Source organism: Cynocephalus volans, chromosome 7 (assembly GCF_027409185.1).
Source record: "Cynocephalus volans isolate mCynVol1 chromosome 7, mCynVol1.pri, whole genome shotgun sequence".
Taxonomy (NCBI): domain Eukaryota; kingdom Metazoa; phylum Chordata; class Mammalia; order Dermoptera; family Cynocephalidae; genus Cynocephalus; species Cynocephalus volans.
The window spans coordinates 113,185,562-113,210,808 of record NC_084466.1 but is presented as its reverse complement, the minus strand read 5'-3'; the positions used below and the strand labels follow the sequence as shown (position 1 = coordinate 113,210,808).

Sequence of the window (25,247 nt, the reverse complement as noted above, 5' to 3'; positions counted from 1 at the left end):
TTCTAGAAGAAAACATAGGGGAAATGCTACATGAAATGAGAGTGGGCAGAGCTTTTTTGAATGAGACTACAAAGGCACAGACAACCAAGGCAAAAATACACAAATGGGACTACATCAAACTAAAAAGCTTCTGCATGGCAAAAGACACTATCAACAAAGTGAAGTGACAACCTACAGAATGGGTGAAAGTGCTTGCAAACTTCCCATTGGACAAACAGCTCATATCCAGAATATATAAGGAACTGAAACAACTTGACAGCAAAAAGCAAATAACCCAACTTAAAAATGGGCAAAGGACACCTGAATAGACATTTCTCAAAAGATAACATATAAATGGCCAACAAGCTCTTGAAAAAATGCTCAAAATCACCAAATACCAGAGCAATGCAAATTGATTCCATAATGAGATATTATTGCACCCCAGTTAGAACGGTTATTGTCAACAAGACAGAAAAGAACAAATGATGGTGAGGATGTAGAGAAAAGGGAACCCTTCTGAATTGGTGGGAATATAAATCGGTACAACCATTGTGGAAAACAGTTTGGATGTTTCCCAGAGAACTAAAAATACATCTAACTTGGTACAGTTTGGATGTGTTGTCCCCTCCAAAACTCATGTGGAAATTTGATCTCCAATGTGGCAGTGTTGGAAACTGATTGAGTCATGGGGGCAGATCCCTCATGAATGGATTAATGCTCTACCTGGGGGAGGGGGGATTAATGAGTGAGTTCTTACTCTATGAGTTCCAACAAGAGAGCTCATTGTTTCTTTCTCTTGCTTCTTCTCTCCATGTGATCTGCTTGTACCCACTGGCTCCCTGCCACTTTCTGCCATGAATAGAAGCAGCCTGAGGCCGGTGGCAGATGCAGCTGTCCCAGAATTGTAAGTCAAAGAAACCTCTCTTCTTTATAAATTACCCAGTTTCAGGTATTCTGTTATAGCAACACAAGATGGACTAAAACATACCCTATGGATCCAGCTATCCCACTACTGGATATATACACAGAGAACATGAAATCAATATGTCATAAAGACAGCTGCACTCCCATGTTCATTGAAACGCCATTCAGAATAGATGAGATGGAATCAACTTAAATGCCCACCAATGGATGAATAGATTAAAAATATTGGTATAAATACACAATTGAATACTATTCAGCTATAAAAAGAAATTATATCCGATCATTTGAAGCAACATGGATGGAACTAGAAACCATTATGTTAAGTGAAGTAAGTCAGGCACAAAAAGACAAATACCACATATCACTCATATGTGGAATCTGAAAAAAAAGAAAAAAAAAAAAGTGGTTCTCATAGAAGTAGAGAGTAGAATAATGGTTACCAGAGGGCAGGAAGCATGAGGGAGGAAAAAAGTGGTGGACTACAGGGCACAAAACTATGCTACCTACACTAGGTGAATAATTGTGCATTATATGCCTGCATTGAAACAACATACTGTGTCCCACAAATATGTACAAATAAATGTTAAAAGTTAATCTATATAAATTAATTAAATAAATAAATAAGAAGACAGTTAATTATAAATATTCCTGTGTATATATGCTATCTTCCGACTATTTTAGTGGTGGATATGCTAAAAGCAACATTTGAACCTCAACAAAATAGAAAAGACACATGGTTAAGCTTGGTTACAATTACAAAACTATAATTCATTCTTATGCATGGTCCTACAATGCCTTATATCTGGTGTCACTGCCTTGAATAACAAACTGAAAATAAACAATTGTTTTCAAAATTGATAATGATTTTAAAAAGCAGGTTTCTAGGTGTATATGTCCTCTTCAGGAAGAGAGCAGTAAAACTTATTAGATGTATTTTTTGTACAACACACATTTCCACCCATTAACTCATCATTGAACTTTTGCAGACATTTAATATCTCTCCTGAATTTTATGATTACCTTTTTCTTGTTTTTTATAAAAATAACATATATAAATATAAGTATGCTGAAACAAAACATTGTATAGTTTTTGCTTGTTTTTGAGTTGTATAAACATAGTTTTCTATTTAAAATGAATAAATCATTCTGGGACTTGCTTTCCTGACTCATATTCGCATAGTCAAGACAAGGTTGGAATAAAAACAATTATTTAAGAAACGTATGTAAAATCCATGCTTATTTAGCTGAGTTTGGCTTTAACAACTCAAGTAATAAAAAATAACTTCAGGCAAAAATTGGTGACAGAATTTGTTTAATGCCACTTGATTTATTAATTTGGAACATATCAGGAAATTTTCTAATCTTTGCTGTCACTAAAATTTATTTATTCTATCTGGCATTTTGTCAGAGCTTTATAACATAAAAATGGAGGAATTCTTAAAAAATATAACTACCATTAAATGTTAATTACATATAATATGTTAAGCCTTGTGTTGGGTGCTCCCATTATTTTACATTATTTAGTTTAATAAACGTTTTTAGTATAGACAAAGATATGCTATAATAAAAAATAAAAAATAATAGAGACTTCAAACAACCAAAATCATATACTCTTGTTCATTCTCCACGTCTAAAACAGTTCTGCTATCATGTATGCTCAAGGACACAGGTTGACAAGAGCTGATAATGACGCACTCAGCAGAGGGATAGAAATTTGGTGAATTATCCACTGGATCTTAAAGTTTTCATTCAGAGGTGACCTGCAGAAATTCACTTTTGATCACAAATATCATGGTTTTGCATCACTTAAAATGAAATAAAAACAAAACAGAAAAAACAAAACATTAAAGTATAATCTTGATATATGCCTGAAACGAGAACCAGGAATAATTGGTAACAAGACTTATGACTAACCTCCTTCAAAAAAAATAAAAATAAAAACATGATGAGAGAGCCATTACTAATATTTTAAAAATAAGGAAATTGAAGCTCAAAGAGATGAAGTAAGATTAATTGCTACAGGTTTATTAATCCAGTAATTCTAAAAATCAAATAACTGATCTGTTTCTAAAGCCATTGTTTTTTTCATTATTAACATTTTAAATTGGATCTTACAGGTACATTATTAGATTAATCATAAGCAATTTATGATGCACTATCATCATTAATAAATGAATGGTGCTTATCTTAAAGGCATTTATTTATATAATGTAATGAATATTTCAAACTCGCCTAAACCAAGAACTACAGCATCACCGTTACTATGCATCTGTGGGTCTCTTCATTCCCATTTCCCTCTCTTTTCATCCTAGACTTAATCACTTTTCCAGAGTCTGGACAAGAGCTGACCTTGCAAGCAGACCTTTCTGAGCACAGTATTCTCAGGTCTCCTTTTTGCTCACTGTATAACTAAATTGTATTTAATTTAGGTATATCACATTTTCCCTCCTGATCTGAAACTTACAAATGTCATAAGTGATATTGACAAAGCATAAAGCTACTTTATATAAACACATTTTCTAGAAGTCACTTGTGATAAATGCAGTGGACCTTAAGATGTTAGATTAGGTCTCTGGAATGTACAAAACAGGAAGAAGGGGAAAAGAGCAAAACTGAGAGAACAGAGTAAAGGTGTCAGGTCACAGTCTAGCATTGTTATTTACCTACATAGAATTAATGACTGATATGATAGAAGGAGACAAAGAATCTCAAGTCTATAAAATGTAATATTTTTAAGTATGTATTTTTATAACTTACAAATATATTATAGCCCTATTATTTTCTAATGCTAGAAAACAGGATCAATTCTCTGTATGCTTCTCCTAAAGTCATGTCAAAGTGAGCCATGTCTATATACAGACATACTCATGGTGTAATGAAAATAAACAGAGTTTTAGGAAGTTATGATTCTTCCAAATATATAAAAGTTTTTTAATGCTTTCCATCATAGCATATGTTATTTTATTTGCTTGAGCTAACTTGTTCTACCTTATATCACCATATCTGTTTCTCTACCTATCCTACTCTTATTCAAGATTCAACTCAAAATCATTCTTTTAAAAAAAACTATCAGAGTTAATTCAAGAATGATTTAGTTACATATTTTGACTTCCCATAAAATTCTGTGAATGCCACTTAGACAGATATATGGGTTTTCTTGTTTGCACCCCTCACTTTGCTGTAAAATCTTTAAATAATGTGTCCATTTTCTATCAGTGTTGTAACAACCACCACAGAGTGCATGGTTTAAAACAACACAAATTTATTATCTCATGGTTCTGTGAGATATGTCTCACTGGCTTAAAATCAAGGTGTGGACAGGGCTGTATTTCTCTCCCTAGGTCCCAGGAAGAATGTCTTTTCTTATCTTTTCCAGCTTCTCATTCCTTGCCTCATGGTCTGTGCACCATCTTCGAAGCTACTAACAGCACTCACTTCTTCCGTAGTCGCATTTCCTTCTGACTGTGAGCTCATCTGTTTACTCTTTTACTTTTAAAAACTCTAGTGATTGCATTATATTTCAGAATAATCTTTTAAGGTCAGCTGATTGACTAAAATAATTTTATGTCCAATCCTAATTCTCCTTTGCCCTGTAATGTAACATATTCCCAGGTTCTAAGAAGTAGAAAATAAACATCTTTATGGTGATAGTATTCTGTGTACCTCAAGAAGCATAACAAATTACCTGGCGTGTGTCATGAACTTAATAAATATGCCATTGAAACAATCTAGTTTCAGGACATATTTTTCTCGTTCTATTCAGCACCTTGGACAGCAAATGGGGGGGATATTAAGTTTTTGAACATCTGAAACAGATGAAGACTTTTTATGTGGATAATATCCAGGTCTACTCGACTAATCAATTAGTTTAGCACAAGAATCTATTGTTAAACCATTCAGATAACAGATGAGGAAACTTTGTCCCAGACAGGGGCAGTGATTTTTTCTATGTCCTTCATGGAAATAAGGAGATTGCTCTGTATCTCCACTAAGTGTCATATTTTATAACTTGCACAATACAAAAAAGCTGCTTGAGCTCTGAAGACTCAGGGTATCTCATGAAAAATATCTTTTTTTCAGCTTCTTATGTTCTTATTTTTTAGGCATACATTTATGAGACTAGACCAGGGTACCAATTTCAGGGAGAAATTCTATGCATTTTACCCTCGCATTTTTATTTGATTAAATCTAGTGAATAAGTTAAGGAAAGAAGAATATGGCCTACCATGTAATTGACAGAATTATAATTAAGATTATTCTTTCAAATTCAATTTTTGGGTTTGAGGAAATAAATCTCCCTGAGGAAGTGCCCCACATTGTTGCCGTATCTAAAGTATATCTGGTTACACTCAGTTAAGGCATTATAGTTAAATTCATGATAAAATCCTAAAGTCCTTAGGCAAAAATAATAATTAAAATAATAAATAAAATCCTAAAGTTCTTAGGCAAAAAATTTAACCAAATAACGCAATAAAGAAAAAGAAAATAATAGGTTGCTGATGGGATTAGGATAGTGCCTGGTTTCCATTCTTCACACTTGTACCCTAACCTATAGACCTATTGACACATTAATCTTATCTTCTGTATTTCACGACAAGGACCAAAACTCTCAGGTGAGTGTTACTCTTAGTCTTCCAAAATTAACAGGTGTGTTTGATGTTTTCATATAGAATAACAAGTGGGCCTGTAAAATAATGCATGGTCACGCCTTTTAATTTTTTGCAAAAAATATATGTTTATGAATAAATGATAAATTCAAATTTTTTATAATGTACACGTGTGGAGACTACTATATTTAACATTATTTTCAACTTCCATAGTTTGTAATGTGATATAGAGATTCAGACAAACGTGACATTAGAAGTATCTATAAGGAGGAATACATATGCTTTGGCTCTAGATTCTTAAAAAATCTTATTTTGTAAGAATTAAGAGGTATTTCTTGAAGCAGTGTGCAAATTTCTTCATTTTTATAGTATTTAAAACAGATAATAAAGCCCCCAAACTATAAATTTTTGAGAGAAAATATTCTACATTCTAAAATTCTAGTTTGAGGATTCTTTATTTCTGTATAATTCTACTTAAAATAGTTATCTTAATTAATTAACTAAAATACAAGATATTAATGTCAAATTGTGAGACAACAGAGCAGTTGTACATGGGGCATTCCTGTTTTCATGCCCTTAGTTTAAACTACTCTCATCTCTCCGTTGCATTATGCCAAAGCTGTTTATCTCATCTACAATGTTATTTTCTCCATCAGTCCTCACACAAATCCATTCTCTTCACTATAGTGAGTCATCTGTTTTAGAATAAAAGGGATCATGTCATTACTTTTTTCCCCCACTCCACCTCTGTTTTAAAAACTTTGTTGGCTTCACTTAGAATTAAGACTAAAATTACTATCATTAGCCAGGAAACCTTGATTCTGACATATCTCCTCAGTTTCATTAGCATTTGATATATCCTGGCCTCCATTCAGATTTGCTGTAGACTGAATATTTGTGTCTACCCAAAATGCACATGTTCAAACATAACCTGCAAGGTCGTGTTATTAGGAGATGGGGCTTTGGGAGGTGATTAGGTCATAAGCACATAGTCCTCACAAGTGGGATTAACACCCTTACACAAGAGACCCCAGAGAGCTGCCCTTTTCCTTCATCCATGTGAGGCTACAGAGAAATGATGTCTGTCAATGAACCAAGAAGCAGGCCCTCACCAAACACTGAATTTGCCAGTGCCTTGATTTTGAACTTCCCAGCCTCTAGAACTATGAGAAATAAATTTCTGTTGCTTAGTAGGCACCCTGTTTATGGTATTTTGTTATAGCAGCCTAAACGGAGTAAAACAAGACTCTTGATCATACCTTGCTTACTACTCAGTGAGCCTTACATATTATTCCATCTGAAGGAAACTCCTTGCCCCAACACCTTTTGTAGCACCTGGTATATAGTGGGAACCCTATAAAAGGATGTTGAGAGAATAAATAATTAAACAAATAAATAGTGACCAAAATAAATTAGTATATTAGTGTATTATATATGCATTACGGAGATGCAATGATTTATAGAAAAGTATTTTTCTCTTTCTAAAGCAATTATGATTATGTCATAAATCATAGTCGGTCAGTTGGTCAGTTTCGAGGTAGAAGCTTATTTTACATTATCCTTATTCCCTTACACTTTGAAGCAAAATCAATTGAAAATAACTAAATAAGCCAAATGTTCATATCTGGCAATAAATGCCCCAAATATATGTTATATAAAAAGTATCAGTATCAATCTTTACTAAAATGACTTTAACTCAAGTTTATTCTTTACAGACATCTGTTGCAACCTTTCAGTTTGAAGAAGGAGGATTAGTGACGTTTGATAAACCTATTCTAACATATTTTATCATTTATTTTAGTAGAATCTTCTCAGTTTTTTATCTTAAACCTGTTCAAAATGATTTCCAAACCTCAAATCTGAAAGGAGGTTTACCAAATACTTAAACGTACTTCAGAAGTGCCAGTGAAGATATTTTTTTTCTAGTTGTACAAAATGAAATTCAACAACAGTATTCAATTGACAAATTTAGTTTGCTAATATATTTAAATACACGCATTGCCAAACTTGGAATACATACATTATTGTGAGAAGAAGCTCTATTTTGAGATTCTCTGAGGTTAGATTATTATTTGGGGTTTTGTTCATATTTTTGAAATTCACTTGCTCCTAAATAATTTTAATTTACAAATCATGTCACATTTAAAAAAAATACACACTTTTTTTCTCTATTAGAGCAATATGTCTTTGTAAACTGGTGTAGAGAAAGAAAAAAAAAAAGAACAATTTCCACTTATGATTTGGGTTTGGGAATCACATAAGCATACAATCCTGAATGTGATTCAGCTATTTTCAAAGCTTAGGGAATACGTAATTTTTGTTTTTTTTATGCTCTAAGTTATCAATTTTTAAAAATCCACCCATTATTTGTTTTCTCTAAAAAATATCAGCCATTTCTAAACTGCTGCATTTCATATCACAGTACGTTTTTCTGAGGTCAACAAGGGGTATTGTTAGTTAACACTTTCCTGTCTTGTGGGACATGTTTGAACATCTTCTGTTTTCAAAGTACTTTTTCTTAAGTTTCCAGTTATTGTTATTAGCAATTCCATCATTGGCCAGTAGTTACTTCCATTAATCTTCTTTAGTGATGTGATAAGGCTAGTAAGAAGATCCAGAATTAGAGTTTGCTTGCAAGAGTATTTGCATAAGGTATCTTTTAACATTAAGCTGTGGTTTGAATGCTTGTTTCTTCTCCAGAATTTATGTTGAAACTTAAACCTCAATGCAACAATATTAAGAAATGGGGTCTTTGAAAGACGATTATGTTATAAGGGATCTGCCCTCATGGATGGGATTAGTATCATATAAAAAATCTGGAGACAACTACCTAGGCCCTTTTACACTTCCACTATGTGAAAACACAGCATTTATCTGCTCTGGAGGATACAGGAACAAGGTACCATCTTAGAAGCTGAAATCAGGCTCTTACCAGACAGCAAACCTGCCAGTGCCTAGATCTTGTACTTACAGTCTCTAGAACTGTGAGAAATAAATTTCCATTCTTTACTAATGACCCAGTCTCTGGTATTTTGTTATGGCAACAAAAATGACTAAGACACATAGTTTGGGTATTATATTCAGAAACTTTTAAATAAATTATCAGTGTATGAAAGCTGCTTTTCATATTGTTTTTAATATGTAATTTAGCATGTCTGTGTATTTTTTGTTTATGCCAGGAAATGAAGTAGTTAATATTACACAAACACCACAAACAGAAACACATCATAATTATCTTCAAATGCCACATTTTTGGTGGCCTGCTCTCAGTTTTAAACTGGCTGGAGAAAGGTGCTGCTGCTGTCACATTTAATGGATCCAGGGAGCTCTCAGTAATGAATACATATTGCACACAGTGGCCCAAATCCAGTGTCAGTAGTGCATAATCCACTGCACAACACTGATTCTAGTTTTCTAAGAATATATTTCACTTTCTATTATCAGATGAACTCCCATGGAGTTGATATTTAATAAATGCAAGACCAAGGTACTAGTTTGAAATTTAGAGAATAAATTGAAAGACTTTTCAAACTTCATTATGATTGGGAAGAAAATTGGATGGCATCTCAGTGAAAATTCTCCTTATCTGATGACAGAAGGAAGCTTTAGAGGTATGGAAATATGTGTGTGCGTCTGTGCGTGTGTGTGTCTCTGGAAATGTGTATATTATAAAAACGCACTCTGGGAACTTTTAAAAAATAATTCTATCCTAAATCCTTCTTGTATCAAGGGATGTTAAGAGTTCATGTAAGATTAACTTCTTAAAATAGAGCCTGGAAAAGTAGAGTTAGAAATATGAAGTGCCTGGATCCAGGAAAATACTTATTGTTTTATGGAATTTAAATTAGTTAAGGGGAGGCAGATAACAAGAGCTGAGCAAGTGCAGAGAGAGAGAGAGAATGGGGGGGGAGAGGAAGGGATGGAGAGAGGAGGAGAGAGAGAGAGAGAAGGTAATTTATAAATGAATGAAATTTATTTCTTACAGTTTTGGAAGCTGGGAAGACCAAAATACAGGGAACATTTGGTAAGGCCCTTCTTCATGGTGGGGGCTCTGTACAGAGTCCCATAGTGACCATGATGACTAGGACATCACATGTGGAGAACGGCAAGAACTCTGAAACATGTTCACTCACTCTCCTTATAAAAAGCTACTAGTGCCACTCTTATAACAATCCACTAAATCATTAACCCATTAGTCCATAAATGGGCTAATCCATTCCCAAGGGCATGTTTGTCACAATCCAATCACCACATAAAAGCTCCACCTTTCCACACTGCCTCGGTCTGATCTGCCCCCCCCCCACATTAACAGTTACAATGGGGATCAAGCTTCAATGAGTTTGGGGGGAACATTCAATACACAGTACCCTCTAGTTGCGGTGGTTGTTTTATTATATTGTTAGATCAGTAGGACCTGAAGGTGGGGTTGGTGTTCTTGCTCCTTACTCTTACCTTCCTATAATCACTGCCAGTCTTCTTAAAAATAAAACAATAACAAAAACAAAAACACTTTGTATCTTCAAATTTAGACAAATTACCTTTCTTTATTCTCTCTTAAACCCGCCCCACTTTCACCCTCAACACTGCATCACAACTGTTCCTGTCAAGGTCACCAATAAGTGCCACATTGCTAATACAATATTCAGTTCTTATGGGTAACCTTTTTTGACCAGACCAGACTCGTCTGATCAGTTTCTCCTTGAGATGCCTTCTTTACTTGATTTCTAGTAAACCACTCTCTGTTGGTTTTCCTCTTAGTAACTGTCTGCATATATCAACATCCTTGCTGATTCTTTCTCATCTTCCTGGACTCTTAAGATCAGTATTTGTGTGTGTGTGTGTGTGTCTGTGTGTGTGTGTGTGTGTGTAGCTCAGTTGTAACTACATTTACTTCTTTGAATATGTTGGTCATTCAATCTTTCCTGATGCTCAGAACAAATATATTGATAATAAACCATAAATCCTATCTTCTTGCCTTCTTTATGTCCAACACACCTTCAAACCCTGCTGACTGTACCTTCAAAATACATCCACAGCTCAACCGATTTTGCCACCTCTGTCATGAACACTTGGTCTAAGCAACCTTTATTTTCTGTCTGGAGCATTATAATAATTTTCTCACTGCTCTCTCTGATTTTGACTATCGATTCTCAACAAAAGGGCCAAATTAATTTTAAGACTTAAGTGAAATCATTTATTCCTCTGTTTCAAACACTCCAATAGCTTTCTTTCTCACTCAGAGAAAAAGACAGGGTCCTTACAGTTGACTACAAAGCCTTGCACAGTCTGCTTTCCCCCATCACCTCTCTGGTCACATCTCCTACTCTTCTCCCTCACTCAACATTCCAACCACCACGGTCTGATTTCTACTGTTATCTTCACACACACCAGGCATGCTCCCATCTCCGGGCCCTTCACTCACTGTCCCCTCTGTCTTCAATGATCTGCCCCTACAAATGGCTTTTCCCTTCATCCCCTTCAAAACTTTGTTCAAATGGCAACTTCCCAACAAGTTTATTTTTTACACTTCCTATTTAAAACTGTATTTTCCTAAGTACTCCCTTTCCTCCTTTCATGCTTTATTTTTTCATATAATCCTTTTCATATACTAATATACTACATCATTTTCTTATTGCTTCAGATTATTTTATCTCCCCGACATAAAGCAAACTGCACAAGGATGAGCATTTTTGCCTGATTTGTTGTCTGCTGTATTCACAACACCTAGAACAGGGCTTGGCACCTAAGAAACTTAATACTATTTGTATAAAACTATGTAATCTGTGTAACTGAAACATAATGATATCTTTGTTATGTATATTACATATAAATATACAATGTGAGTAGAGGAGAGTAGGTAGTATTGGTAAGGTGTTTGGGACACAAAAGTCACTCAACAAATGTTAGCTATCACTATTAGAAACCTGATGTGTGCATAGCAAATATTACATAAATACTTGCTATATTTGAATGAATGAATGAATAAAATTACTGAACATAATACATTATTAGTATTTGTTTAAAGTGCTGTAGTGTTCCCCCCCCCATGGAGATATCACCAGAATTGCATTCCATGTATCCAGCAGTCCAAGAGTAGATGAATCCTGGATATAACCACATAAAATATGGATGACTGTGTTAACAGTGTTCTTTTTATACATTATCTAACTCTAAGCCTGAACAGCTCTTGTCAATATTCCAATAGTTCAATAAAGACACTTAATAAACTCAGACTAGCTGAACAGTCTTCACTGAGCAATTCTAATTGGTTGTCCCTGATGGGCAGTAGAGGATTCTACAAGAGTAAGGAAAATTAGTGGGATGAACAAGACCACTGATCTCAGGAACAGCCACTGCGGTGAGATCCACCAGCATTATGAACAAATACCCAAAACAGCAGATAATAACAGAGACAGAAAACACACCTGAAGAAAGCAGGGATTCAGTTTGAGTTTTCTACAAAGACTTTTCTAAATGACTCACTATCAAGGGATAAATACTAATTGAATCTCTAAAAATTATATTTGTATAATTTACATAGACACTATCTTCCCAACAGAATGCAAAAAGGTATTCTGTGGGTAATATCTCCATACCACATGTATGCATTGATTGCTTTTGTCCCTACATCACTGAGCAGTGTCATATAAATTAAACTTTCATTAAATGTTTTAAATTGTTATGTGAAATCCAGCTATTATGCGAAACCTCACCAACTTGAACCTATATTGTTAAAAGAGGCATTTTATCTCTCAAACTATTTTTTATTCAATGCTTATTTATTTCAATAACCAATAATTGGGTCATTCTGCCAGGTGCTGAAGGAAGCAAAAGTAGATGAGACAGCTTCTGTCTTCAGGATTTTATAATTAAACATGAAAATAAACATTACATGGCATGTCACAAGACATGCACAAGAAGAATTGACATTAATTTTGGTTGGGTAATATTAGTAGCAACATTAAAGAATAATGAATAAATTAGTATCAAGGAATAAGTTGAGTCTGAGTAAAATCCGGTAGGATAAGATTTTGTTAAGATTTTGACATGATATAATAGCTCAGCATGTGGTTATTGCATATGGAGCTGAGATAACAGGTTTGGTTTCAGTTTTGCCGCTTAATAGTTGTACCACAGTGAGAAAGCAACTTAATTTTTCTGTGTCTCTATAGTTTCCTTATCTCCAAGCTAGGTATAACAATAATAAAATTATAAGTGATTACTTATATAATCACAAGGGCCTTATGGAGCACTTGTGAAGATTAAATAAAATAATCTTAAAATAATATCAAAGGCTTAGTTAATTAATGCTAAGTAAGTGTGAGTGGTTATTATTGACTGCTATTTACACATAAAATATTGACCTGATTCATAATTTCAAGAAACTTTTGTTGAAAAGGTAGGTATAAAATATGTAGGAACATTACTTTAGAGTATATAAGAAGGTACTGAATGTAATCAATGACAAAAACTGAGCAATACAAGCACTCAAGCAATAGCTTGGGGGGAAGAGGCAGGAGGTATGATTGCTGTTACCTGGAGTTCCATGAGGAAGGTGAGCTTATAAATAAGTCTTGAATAGATGGCGAATGAGAAAGGGGTAACAGAGGAGGTGAAAGGAAGATAAGAGAGGAGGAGTGGACAAAGAGGGAAGGCACAATAAGAAATACAAAATGCCAGTTTGAAACAATATAGAGAGAAGTTCATGAAAATTTCACATCCCAGTAATGGAAACCAATACAATACAAATAAGCGTTTGGTATACATTGAGAAATTCTGGGAAATGATATGGCTAGGCAAAGTGAGAATGTATCACAATGGGCCAAGAAAGCTGGAATGTGAACATAATCAAGTAGCCAGTGGAAGAACTGTTGGGAAAAACTTGAAAAAGTACTGTTTTAGGAAATCTTGATTAGCTAATTTATTAATAATAGATGGGATAGGGAAGCTGAATCCCTTAAGGGAGTTAAGCTGGGGTAGCAAACGGCCTCTTAGATCCAAGTGAAAAAGGTATTTATTTCTCTCCCACGGTGCATATCCATCATGGGTAGGTGGGAGCGGGGGAAGGGAAGATTCACTCCACTCAGGGACCGTCTTTTATATCTTAACCATCTGTAATGCAAGCTTTATTAGTTGTTTGGGCAGAAGAGAGATGGACTGCCCATCAGCCAACAATAATACATCAATCTTGCTCACATTTCACTGCTCAGAGATAGTTATGTAATCCTGCTTAATAGCTAACTGTTCAAACAATTCAACCTAACAAGTTGAATGTTTACCAAGTGTTATTGCTTCTTACAGATGCAATGTAATAAAGGTCTGAATTATTTATTTATTTATTCCAGAAATGCATGTGAGCTCCAAATATGAAATAGGCTACACAATTTCAATAACAAACAATAACCAACATGACAAATACAGTTCCTACCTTCACAGTCCCTATATTCAAGGAGTTTAACATCTAATTGCAATTTTCATTGAAGAATCTAGAATCAAACTCTCAGGAAAGGGGAGTGAATGTTGGCAGAAAATGCCAAGAGAAGTTCAAGGCATTTTTTCACAGATGCCCTTGCACTGCCCCATATCTTGTCAGTCACTGTGCTCTGAAGTGCTTCTCTGGTCACCTTTTATCTTCTACTCATACCAGCTGCCCTCTGGACCTTTCTTTCCTTTGTCGTTTTTTCAGAGGTTTTAGCCGTTCTGCCTTCTGCCCACCTGAGCTCACTCTTAGCTCCAATCCTGTGACTCAGATGGAGTCACTCAGCATTGTTCAGTACCCAGGGCAACTGAATTAGGGCAAGGACAACCGAAATTGCTTTGCCCTCAACAGCAGGTGGGATCTGATATAAGCCATATGCCTGCAGTGTTGGAGGGTGAGAACTAAGACTCCTGAGTATACCTAACTGGTCTGTCTTCACCCCATTGTTATGGACTGAATTATGTTCCTCCAAAATTCCTGTGTTGAACCTCCTAGCCCCGGTAACTCAGAATGTGACTATATTTGGAGATAGGACCTTTGAAGTGATAGCTAGGTTAAAATGAGGCCTTTCAGGTGGATTTTATCCAATCTGACTGGTGTTCTTATAATAAGAAAAGATTAGGACACACAGACATCAGGGGTATGCCTGTACAGAGGGATGACCATGTGAAAACGCAGCAAGACGGTGGCCATCTGCCAGCCAAGGAGAGAGAACTCAGAAGAAACCATTCCCGCCAGCACCTTGATCTTGGATTATTCCAGTCCCCAAAACTGTGAGAAAATAAATTTCTGTTATGTAAGACATCCTGGCTGTGGTATTTGATTACAGCATAGCTAGTAAACTAATAGATTTTGTGTCTTTGTTCCTGATTAATATTTTAATCCCATGGTAGAACAATGACAACCTACCTAATCTTTGCCACGTTTCGCCAATCATTTTTTGTTTTATTAAGAATATAAACAAAGTGAATTTTACATAGTTTTCCATATAATAATTTATTAATGCTATTTCTACTCTTCCTAGTCCCAATTGTATCACACACAGACAAATGTTACTAAATATGTAACATTTTCACCTTTTGATGTACCACAAAATGACATAAATGTGTCATATGCTTTCCCTCATTTGAACTCACAATAACCCCAAGAGTATCCACAGGTAGTATCTTTTTTCCCATTTTATAGATGAGGAAAGATGACTTAGAGAAATTAAGAAACTTAAAGTTGGTCACATACATGGTAATGAAGGAGCTCATACAATGAACACCGTGATATGTTAGGAAACAATGATGGTGAAAGCAGTGGACAGAGTGCTCAGTGTGACCATGGTTTACCTAAGTCCTTTACATTAAATAGTTTAATACAACACTCCTACAAGGTAAATACTGTAAGAGCCACGTGTTGCAGATGAGGGAATTTATGCAAAGAGAGAGTAAGTCTTTGCCGTAGCTACATAGCTATAGAGTTTTGAAACCAGGATTAAGATCTAGGCAGTCCAGCTCCAAAATGTGCACTTTAAAAAGCCACACTGCATTGCTTCTAGAAGGCAGGAGCGGGTGTAAAGGATATGGTGATGGCTGCTGATGGTAGCTGTAAAACTCAGGCAATGGCTTCTGCTTTGTATATTTTTTAAAAAATGGATGGAAATCACAATCGCCCAGTACATGCTATTTTGTTGCCTTTGAATACTTTAATATCTAGCCTTACGTGATTGGGGTTATTAAACAACATGTACGATCTCCAATGCTGCACAGGGATTGCTATATACATCTTAAATCAGAATACCAAATCAATACTCTTCCCAGTGTTTCTGAAATTTCCTTATGCTCCTCAAGTTTCTTAACATGAAAACTCAAAATTCTTACCGAAAACATTTTCTGAGCTTGTGCACAACACATTTTTTCTAAATTTTTATTTATGTTTTAGATTTTCAATTGACAAATAATAATTGTATATATTATATATTTATGGGGTACAATGTGATGTTTTGATATGTTTTTCATTGTGTAATGATTAAATCATACTAGTTAAATCCATCACCTCACAAAGATAATGTTTTATGGTGAAAACATTTAAAATCTATTCTTCTAGTAATTTTGAAGTATACAATGCATTATTATTTATTGTAGTCACTATTCTGTGCAGTAACTCACTAAAGTTTATTCCGCCTCTCTAACTGACACTTGTACCCTTTGACCAACATCTCCGCTTTTCCTGTCCGACCCCCTCTCCTAACCTCTGGTAACCACCATTCGACTCTCTACCTCTATGGCTCATTGCAGCATTACCCATTCCAAATCATTCAGCAGATATTCTATTTGTATTTTCCCAAAACACATATGCTGTACTTGATTCTGTCATTATATAAATCACATCATATTGATTATCTCCCTCATATTTATAAGAGAAAGCAGAGACCGTCTTATTTTTGTTTCCCTAATATATTTTTTACATAGTTTGGTATTCAATAAAATGTTAACTAATGTTTCCTAAAGAGTTGAAAATATGCACAAGAGAAAGAGTGACAGTATATACAGTTGATATGCAGTTAGAAAAAAGGAAATTGGAGGGGATAGAAAGTGACAAAGAGGACCTTGATTAATTGTCAGAAAATATCCAAATTTGTTTATTATAGAGTATGACTCCTTATGAAAATATAAACAACAATGGGACAATTTTGAAATCACTTAATAGAAAAAGGTAGACTATTCACCAGAAGATGGAGTAGAAGTTCTGTATGCAGACACACAGAAAAGGTCAATACAAAGAACCTCTGAGAGAAAGAAAGTTGCAGGAAGTGTAGATCAATAATGCTGTTTGCTGAAATGCTAGAAAATTACAGGATTTGTCCAAGGAAGCAGTCATTGGAGGCCTTAGAGATGCAGTTTCAGTAGAGTTGTGAGAAAAACCAAATTACAGAGCTCAAGAGAATTGGTGAAGAAGTGGTGGTAACAGGTACAGAGATTGGACAGGAAAAGATTCAATGAAGAAAAGCCATTCCATTATGAGTTGTAGGAATCACTGATGACTCAAAGCCACGCAAAATTATAATTACATTTTTTGCTCACTTTCAGTTTCTGTTAAAAACATTAAAAACGAATTCTGCCTTTTCACACTATCAGGTTATGAGCATTTTATTTTTTCAGTGGTTTCAAATGTTTCAGTTTTTCAGAACCAAAAAGAGGATCACCCATCTTGCCAGGTGTTATTAATTTTATCTGAATTGCTTGGCCACTGAATTAGACCTTTTATTTCTCTTTCCTGTCTCAACAGGATAAATGAGAGTATCTGAAGTATCAATACCTGGCTATTCTGTTACCTCACAAAAAGCCTCTTTGTGTGTGTTAGTGTGTGTGTGTACGTGTGTGTTAGCAGAAAGAGAATCTCCTAAGTATAATACTTGGTCTTCTACTTATCAGAGCCCTATTTTCTTCTTTCTCTTTTTCTATTGTGCTTTCCAGGATATACATATGGACTTTAAGAGAGCCTGTTACTCAAATATACAAAAGGTATTGAAGTGATCTCTCTAGGTCAGAATTTAAAATCACAGTTTATATTTTGGAAACTGATTACTAGGCAATTGTTGCTAAAACAAGAAAAGACACATGCTTTCAAACCTTTACTCTAAAACTAAATCTGTTTTGGAGGTACAAGGATCCACAAGTTTACTCACTGTCAGAAAAGAGCAGACAAGAAATGCAAGTGTGGATACAACCTAAAAAAAGGACACAGCCAACCTTTCCTCTGGAGATGAAACTGAGACTGTTTAGAAAATTTTTATTGGAGTCAACATTGAAATTAACAATGTTCTTTCTTGTCATACCATTCTAAGTGGCATATATGGTATGTAATCTAGACAGTGTGTGTGGGGGGGGGTATAGGTGTGTATATATGCTTACAAAGTTTCCAAAAAAAAAAAAAAAAGACTGTTAGGATTTTAGATTAACATGTAGGGAAGCGAGAAGTTACTCTTAAAACTTCAATTTAACCCCTCAGAATAAAAATACACTCTACAATAGGGAGTAAGTGAAAGGGGTAGATAATGAAAGATGTCTAAACTATATTAAGAAAAGACAAATTTTGCACAATATGTTCTATGCATGATTTTTTAAAAAATGTGCATTACCTATGTATTACAAATGTATAATTATACTAGGGGTCTTCAAGAAACTTATGAAAATATTTGTATTACCTTTTAATTTTATTTTCCAGTAATTTTTTGAAGTACACACACACACACACACACACAAGGGAAGTTCAAAAAGTATATATAAAAGGTAGATGTATTATATATATTTAATAATACATACATATGTGTATGTGTGTATTTGCTCTATTTCTATTTATGCTGCCTTAAGAAATCATATTTAAATGAGTTAATAAGTTTCAGGGCCAACCAAGTTCATTGAAAATTACTTACGTATAGTCTCCAATATTCATCGTTAATACTATAACTGAAACAGACTCAAAAGAAACTATTGCATTGTAATACATACAGAGGAAGATAATCTTAACAGGACGAAGATATTGTAAATTAATCTTAGAAATAGGAAACTCAAAGAATGAGAGATATTAAAGATATATCCAGCATGATCCAGGAGAGAGAAGAACGTTCCACAAATAAGAGTACTGTCGTTTTTGAGGCACAGGTCCCTATGTGATAATCTGTGATAGCTTCGAAGCATGAACCATTAAGATTATTTAACTTGTCTTGCAGAACTAGTATGCTTATGTAACCATCTCTTCTTAATGTGTCTAAAGAGGGGAAATATCTCACTCAAAACCACAAGTATTTTGGTTCTTTGAGTAGCTACATTTTCTTCACAATTCTGTTACCAGCATTGTGATTTGTATGCCATTCTCTTCTAAGTTTAATTAGTATAAGTCAGTGGCACTCTACCTCATGACCTCTGGAGCCATTGATAAAAATGAAGTTTCCAGGCATCTACATTTCAGTGTCAGATCTTAGAACATGGTTACATTCTTAACTGATTGACATGTCTATCATTTCCCTGCCCTTCCATGGATTACCTAAGGACAAGCAAGAAAACGAACCTAGAAATGTTCCTCAAACTTCACTTGAAGTTTCACGAAAATCAGTAAGCTCTCCAAGGAAACAGTACCATTATTAATGCTTTTAAGAATAAAATATAATTTACAAAGTTAAGCCTTGAAAGTGTTTGGTAAATTTGGAATGAAATAAAGAAAGAATATACACATAGGAGTATATGTGCACAAGAGCATGAAGTAGTCGTGCATTTATAAAAAATATGTATATTTATAAAAATAGTTATACATATTTTTTATAAAAAGTGAGAAATAATAGTAAAAGCAATAAAGATAGAAATTTTTAATGTACACTGGCCATATGCCAGATGCTAATCTCTGTAAAACTGAGTTTCAGAGAGTTATTATTTAGAAGGAAATAGCTTCAGGAAGTGTTGTGACTTTTTGAGGATACAAACTTTTCGAGGGTCTCTTCATATAGTTCTTCTGGTTGTCCACTATACAAAGTTTCCATCCAGATCATAGATACATGCTAATTTATGTAATAGCTCAAGGGCAAGATGAAAGATTTTTGGCTTCCAGGCTGAGCAGCTGGGGAGAACCTCCTGATATGTTGGCAATCATGGTAGGCACACACTTAGGGAATCTCTCTTTCTCTCTCTTTCACTGTCAAACACACATTTCTCTCTCTCTCTCTCTGTCTCTGTCTGTCTGTCTGTCTGTCTGTCTCTCTCTATCTCTCTCTCACACACACACACACACACACACACACACATACACATGCATATACTCACTGGTACACAAACCTTGTAAAAATTCTAACACTTTGGTTCAAGGTTTCCTATAAAGATATAATTATTTTAATAAACACTTTTCTTATCTGATTATAGCAGCATTATATATTCAATATGAAAAGTTCGAAAATGCATATAAAATAATTAAAAAATAAAAATAAAACATACTCATTACCCACAAATCATATTCCCTTCATCTTCTCTCTCCTTTCTTTTCACGATTCATTCATGTACTCAAAATCAGAACAAAATCAACAAAAACATAAACCCAGAGCACAACTTAGTTTATTCACCTCAATATGAAAAGTATGTTAGAACAAGGGCTGTGCTTTACGTATCTTTCATCTCCCACAACATGCAACTTAGCACATGGCCCTGTTCTCTCCACTTCCCAAGGACACCTCCCTCCCAGTCTCCCTACACTCAATTTGACATCAGGACACATGTTCTGATTTAAATAAAATTGTCAGGATCGGTAACGCATTATAAAATAGGTTAAAATATCAATCCTAATGCTCTCTTGTGGGGAAAAAAAAAACCATAACGAAATCCCACAAATTACAAATCTTTCATGTCCTCTAATGTTTCAGTAGCACTATCAGTTAGCTAAATTCTGACTTTTAAAATTTAATACAGTACTATCAACCTCATGTATGTTATTAATGCTTGCTTAGATAAATAGCCATCAACCAAATTAAATGTCCATTATGGAATAGGCCACCTACAAATGTTATTACTGCATCTAGAAACTTATCTCAGCAATTCGAATGAAAGACTTTAAAAAGACTCAAACCTTTGCCAAAGTCTTCAACTAAAAATTAGTGTTATAAAATATTAAAACAATTATGCAATATATTTATATAGAAAAAATTCACACATTAGAATAATATTCAAATATTATACTTCTGGAAAAATATTTATTAAATAAATAGTATACATTTTTCCCCTTCAACTCCCTTATGACTGAGTAAGAAAATACACAGAAAAGCATAAGAAACTATTCTTAATAGAAAGTCCAGAAGGCATTATTCTTTAAAATGATAAGAAAAACCTAGACTGTTACACTAATAGTCTTATGATAGCTTAAAATTGTTCTCCTTCATTTTTTCTCTGAAGCTCCTTACTAAGTATTTAAATCCATTGTTAACTATCATAATGGGTTAATCCAACTAGTGGATTATTTGTGGCAAAAGTGTTCTTTTCATACTAACTTTATGTCATATGTTTCTGTCCTATTTATAATCATCACCATTGCCTTCCTTCAATTTAATCACATCCCTGTGTCCCCCATCATTTGGATAAAAAAAATTGCTTCAAGATATTCATAGCACATATTCCAACTCAGAGCTATTTTGTGTTAGCCACAATTTCCCTAGTTGTGATTTTATTCCTGCATAGTATGAGTTCACAATTTTGTATGAAAAAAATTTTTAAAAGGAGCTATAAAAACCATTTTCAGTCACACATAAGTGAACAATTGAAGAAAACTAGTGTCAAAGAGTACCTAATTAAGGGAGTTCTGCAAGAAGTAAAGAGTTGGGGGTAGAAGTAGGGGTAGGGAGAGACCCAAGAGAGAGAATGCATTGTTACTTCTGGGGGCATGTTGGAGGATAGAAGGGTGGAAGGAATGTTGAAATGCATATGCAGTTAGGAAATCTCTAGAAATCACTATACAAAACTTAAGTTTATCTTCCCCAGTTCTAATACCTTCAGTCTTCCTAAGAATTGAGTCACTTACCTTCAAGAGGAGAGACCTGAAAATACTTTCTAACTGTGACTGATGGGGGGGTCCTCCCGGAGTGCAGTACTTTAAGCGTTAGCCTTACCGTACATTATCACTCGGCAGGTGTGAAGTTCCACTCTGCTTCAGGAAGTTGACTATGTATGTGATGGCCGACAGTGACCTAATAAATCTTATATTAAAGGCTATGCAAGTACATTTACAAAAGACCAAGAGCTGTAATGAGCTTATGAAGGAAACGAATCTACAGCATTACAGGTTAAACCAAGAGTGATTTTCTCTAATAACTTAAATTACATTCCTAAAAAGTACATGGTTTTTGAATGTCTAATGGGAGAAATGACAAAGAATACCTTCTGCTCAGTGTGAACACTAAATATGAATAAAAATAGAATGTCTTATGACATAAAGAAATACCAATACACTGATTTGTCTTCTACTCCTGGGGCAAAATTTAAAATGCATACCTTTAATATAAAGGCATGCTCTTTTTAATTCTATTGATTTTTTTGTTGTCGTTGTATTTAAGTAGAAGTAATATTATTATTCATTTATTGCTACATTTTAAAACTTGATTTTAGTCTGGAGATTCACAATCTCCAAAAATGGCAATGAAGTGAACATTAAATTTAGATACACTGGAAGTAAACACTGCTAATTAGCAGAACTATCCAGAGGATTAAGCTGGTGAATTTTTGAAAATAGTTACTATTGTGAATTATTCTGCATGTTCTAAAAGAGGTCTATCTCTCTAACTATTGATGTCTGAGAATGTCTTAATATGTGCACAACTTGAATACTGCTTGGTTAAAGTAAAACTAATTAATCTATCTTCAGATCAATCAATTCAGCCAAGCCAGGCACAAAGGAAATTTACTTTTTTTGCTGTTACTAAGAGCAACTGTATAACAGGGCAACATCGGTGAGGAGATAGTTGCTTGTCTGTGGACCTTGAATGCTAAACAAATGTTGAGTAAAAACAGTGAAAAGTAAAAAAAAAAAAAAAAAAAAAAAAGAAAAGAGAGAGAATGAAACAGTTTTCCAGAATAGAAAATTCTAGGGAGGTAGTTTTTTCCATATATTTTTTTTTCTCTTCTATTAAACTTAAAGTACTATGCACATCCTAACTCTCATTATGTAGTATTCAGGACAGATTTCTCCAATGTTGAAATATCTAATGAAGGCACATTTGGGCCACTGCAGGTATAATGCATTAAGTGGACCCTAAGGAGCTGGAAGACTAATACATCGCTCTAAAGTGACTGACTTACTATTATGGAATGACTTAAGAAGTCAAATACCAGCCTCCACAATTTTCACTCTTTCCAAATAAAAGAATGGGGGATAAAGTAATGTAATGCCCAATTAAAGAATTAACTCCAAAGTTACTTATGGCTTTTATTTTTGACCCTATTCAGGGATCTTGTTTCATAGGAAATTCTGTTGTCTTTTTTATTGCTGGCTTTATTCGAGACCTTCGTTTGTGTTTATTCAAGGGTTAGTAAATAGAATTTAATATTTTTCTCTGGAATTTGCTTGGTGAGGATAAGTTTTCAAACAGAGGTGTTCCACTGGATTTTCTACCATATTGAAACCCTTATTAAGAAGCAAAGCACATCTGATGCCACTGTTGTAAGCTTATTTTAGTTAAGGTAAATTGTTGCACAGAGCTACTAACCTTTAAAAATAAAATACAAATTAGCATTATTCATTTCTGCCGTGTGCTTCATTTTTAATTTAATAGCAGAAATTCTGGCTAGCTCAAAAGATCAGACTAAAAGCAGACTTACCATCATCATACTGGCCCAAGCAGATTGTGAAGAGAGAGCCAAGAACGATCCCTGAAGCTAAATATTTCCAGAGATAAAACCGTTGAAACATCTTCCATCAAATTCCACTCAAGGCTGATCTGAAATAACATAAGGGAAAAAGAAACATTTGACATATTCATTAATCTCTTACAGGTAAACACAACTGTCACAGCACAGAAAAACCTTAATGACTTCATAGCTAATTACCTGTGCCACGCTATCCATTAACAAAGTAACACACTTGTTTAATGCACTGGATCTCTTTATCCACATGAATTTGCACACAAGTAATCTCTAAGGAAACACAATTTTTTTCTGTTTTTTAATTTGCAGTCAAGTAGATTGAGAAGTTAACATACAGTACTGATAATATCAGAAGCACACCCTCTTTAAAACTGAAAATCAAATGTTAATCAATTTAAGTTACTAAACATGTCGTACATAGCATAATTCAATTATAGAGTGTAAGTTGCTCTGCAACAATTTAAAACGGTAAACCAGTTGTTTGCATCCTACATGAGACTGTCAATGGAAATTTGTCTTATACTATTAAGAAGAAAAATCCATAATTAAAATGCTAATTTCTTTCTAGTAGAGTGATAAGAGATCGATTTAACTATACCAATAAAGACTGAGGAGAAGCCATGAGTTTTATCACATCTGTCTTTCAAAGTATTTGAATTTCAATTCATTTTAATTCCTCTGTTTTGCTGTGCAACCTCTCAGTAAGTTAAAAAAGGGGGGGGGGGAACTGATTGAGAAGTCAGTGGCACACCAGAAATTCTTATTAAAAGAATGACGTTCTCAGTTTCTTTGTAAATTGAGGAAATTATTCACATGAATTGCTCAAAATGACCTCCATTATGGATTGTGGCAGAACAGGGTTCAAAGCTCTGTTTCTCTAATTCAGAGGTTCCAAACTCAAATGTCTATAGAAGACAAGCATACAAAAGAAAAGAATTAGCCTAAAGGGACAATAGGAATGGTGGACGCTATGATAAACTGTGGAGGACAAGATTTGTCCAAAGAGACCAGCTGGTGCTAAACTTCTGTCAATGGTGTCAGGTGGGAATGCAAACCAGTGTTGCCAGGTTTTCTGATTTTCCAGGCAAAGGCAGAAACCCAATTTTCATGTGATTTTCCAGTGTTTAGATGATTGTTCAGTCGTTTTTATAAGACTAAATGATTCTGGCAGGTCAAATTGACGTCTGAGGTCGTCCAGTTTCCTACTCCTGCCCAGGATTTTCTTCCGTAAACTAGCTGTGAATACAGTTCATCATAGGGTACAAAGGATTTTTTAAAAATTTTTGTTTTTTATTTACATTTTATTTCATCCATTTTTGTTTTATTTGTACATTTAATGAACAAATGCTTATTTGTACAGTAGCATATATAAAATGTATGGTTTATTTTAAAATTATATTAAAGGTGTAAGCTCATTTTTTTTTTTTTTTTTTCTTTTTTAGTGGCTGGCCAGTGTGTGGATCTGAACCCAGAACCTTGGTGTTATAACAATACACTTTAACCAGCCAATCTAACTGGCCAGACTTCAATTTTTTTTTTTACTCATGGTATGCACAGGTCTTGAATTTCAAACATACTGCACTAAATCACACACGTTTTAATAGGGAATCCATTGTTTTGTTTTTTTACCTAAGAGAAAAAAAGAAGCCTTCTTTGTTACCTGGCTAGCCCTCCCTCATTATTTTTATAACTAGTAAATTGCTCAGCTCCTGCTTTTATGACTTTTAGGCACAGATAGACCAAAGAAGAGCCCACCATTAGATGCCAAGAGAGCATAACAATCCACACTTACCTATAGGAAAAAGAAAAATAAAATTGACCAAGGCTAGTGGTTGTATAGAATAGTGGATAAGAGTATGGCTTCTTTTTAAATGCAAGCTCT

The 25,247-nt window shown here is 34.4% G+C and overlaps 1 protein-coding gene across 10 annotated transcripts in view; it reads right to left on the bottom strand.

Moving 5' to 3' along the window:
- The window catches only part of PCDH15 (protocadherin related 15), an 801,855-nt gene extending 778,444 nt beyond the window's left edge, over positions 1-23,411 (bottom strand). For all 10 annotated transcript variants that reach the window (XM_063103018.1, XM_063103019.1, XM_063103017.1 and 7 more), the window contains exon 1: positions 23,321-23,411. In XM_063103018.1, coding sequence (XP_062959088.1) covers positions 23,321-23,411 — 91 coding nt within the window. The remainder of the gene's footprint in view (positions 1-23,320) is intronic.
- Positions 23,412-25,247: the final 1,836 nt, after the last annotated feature.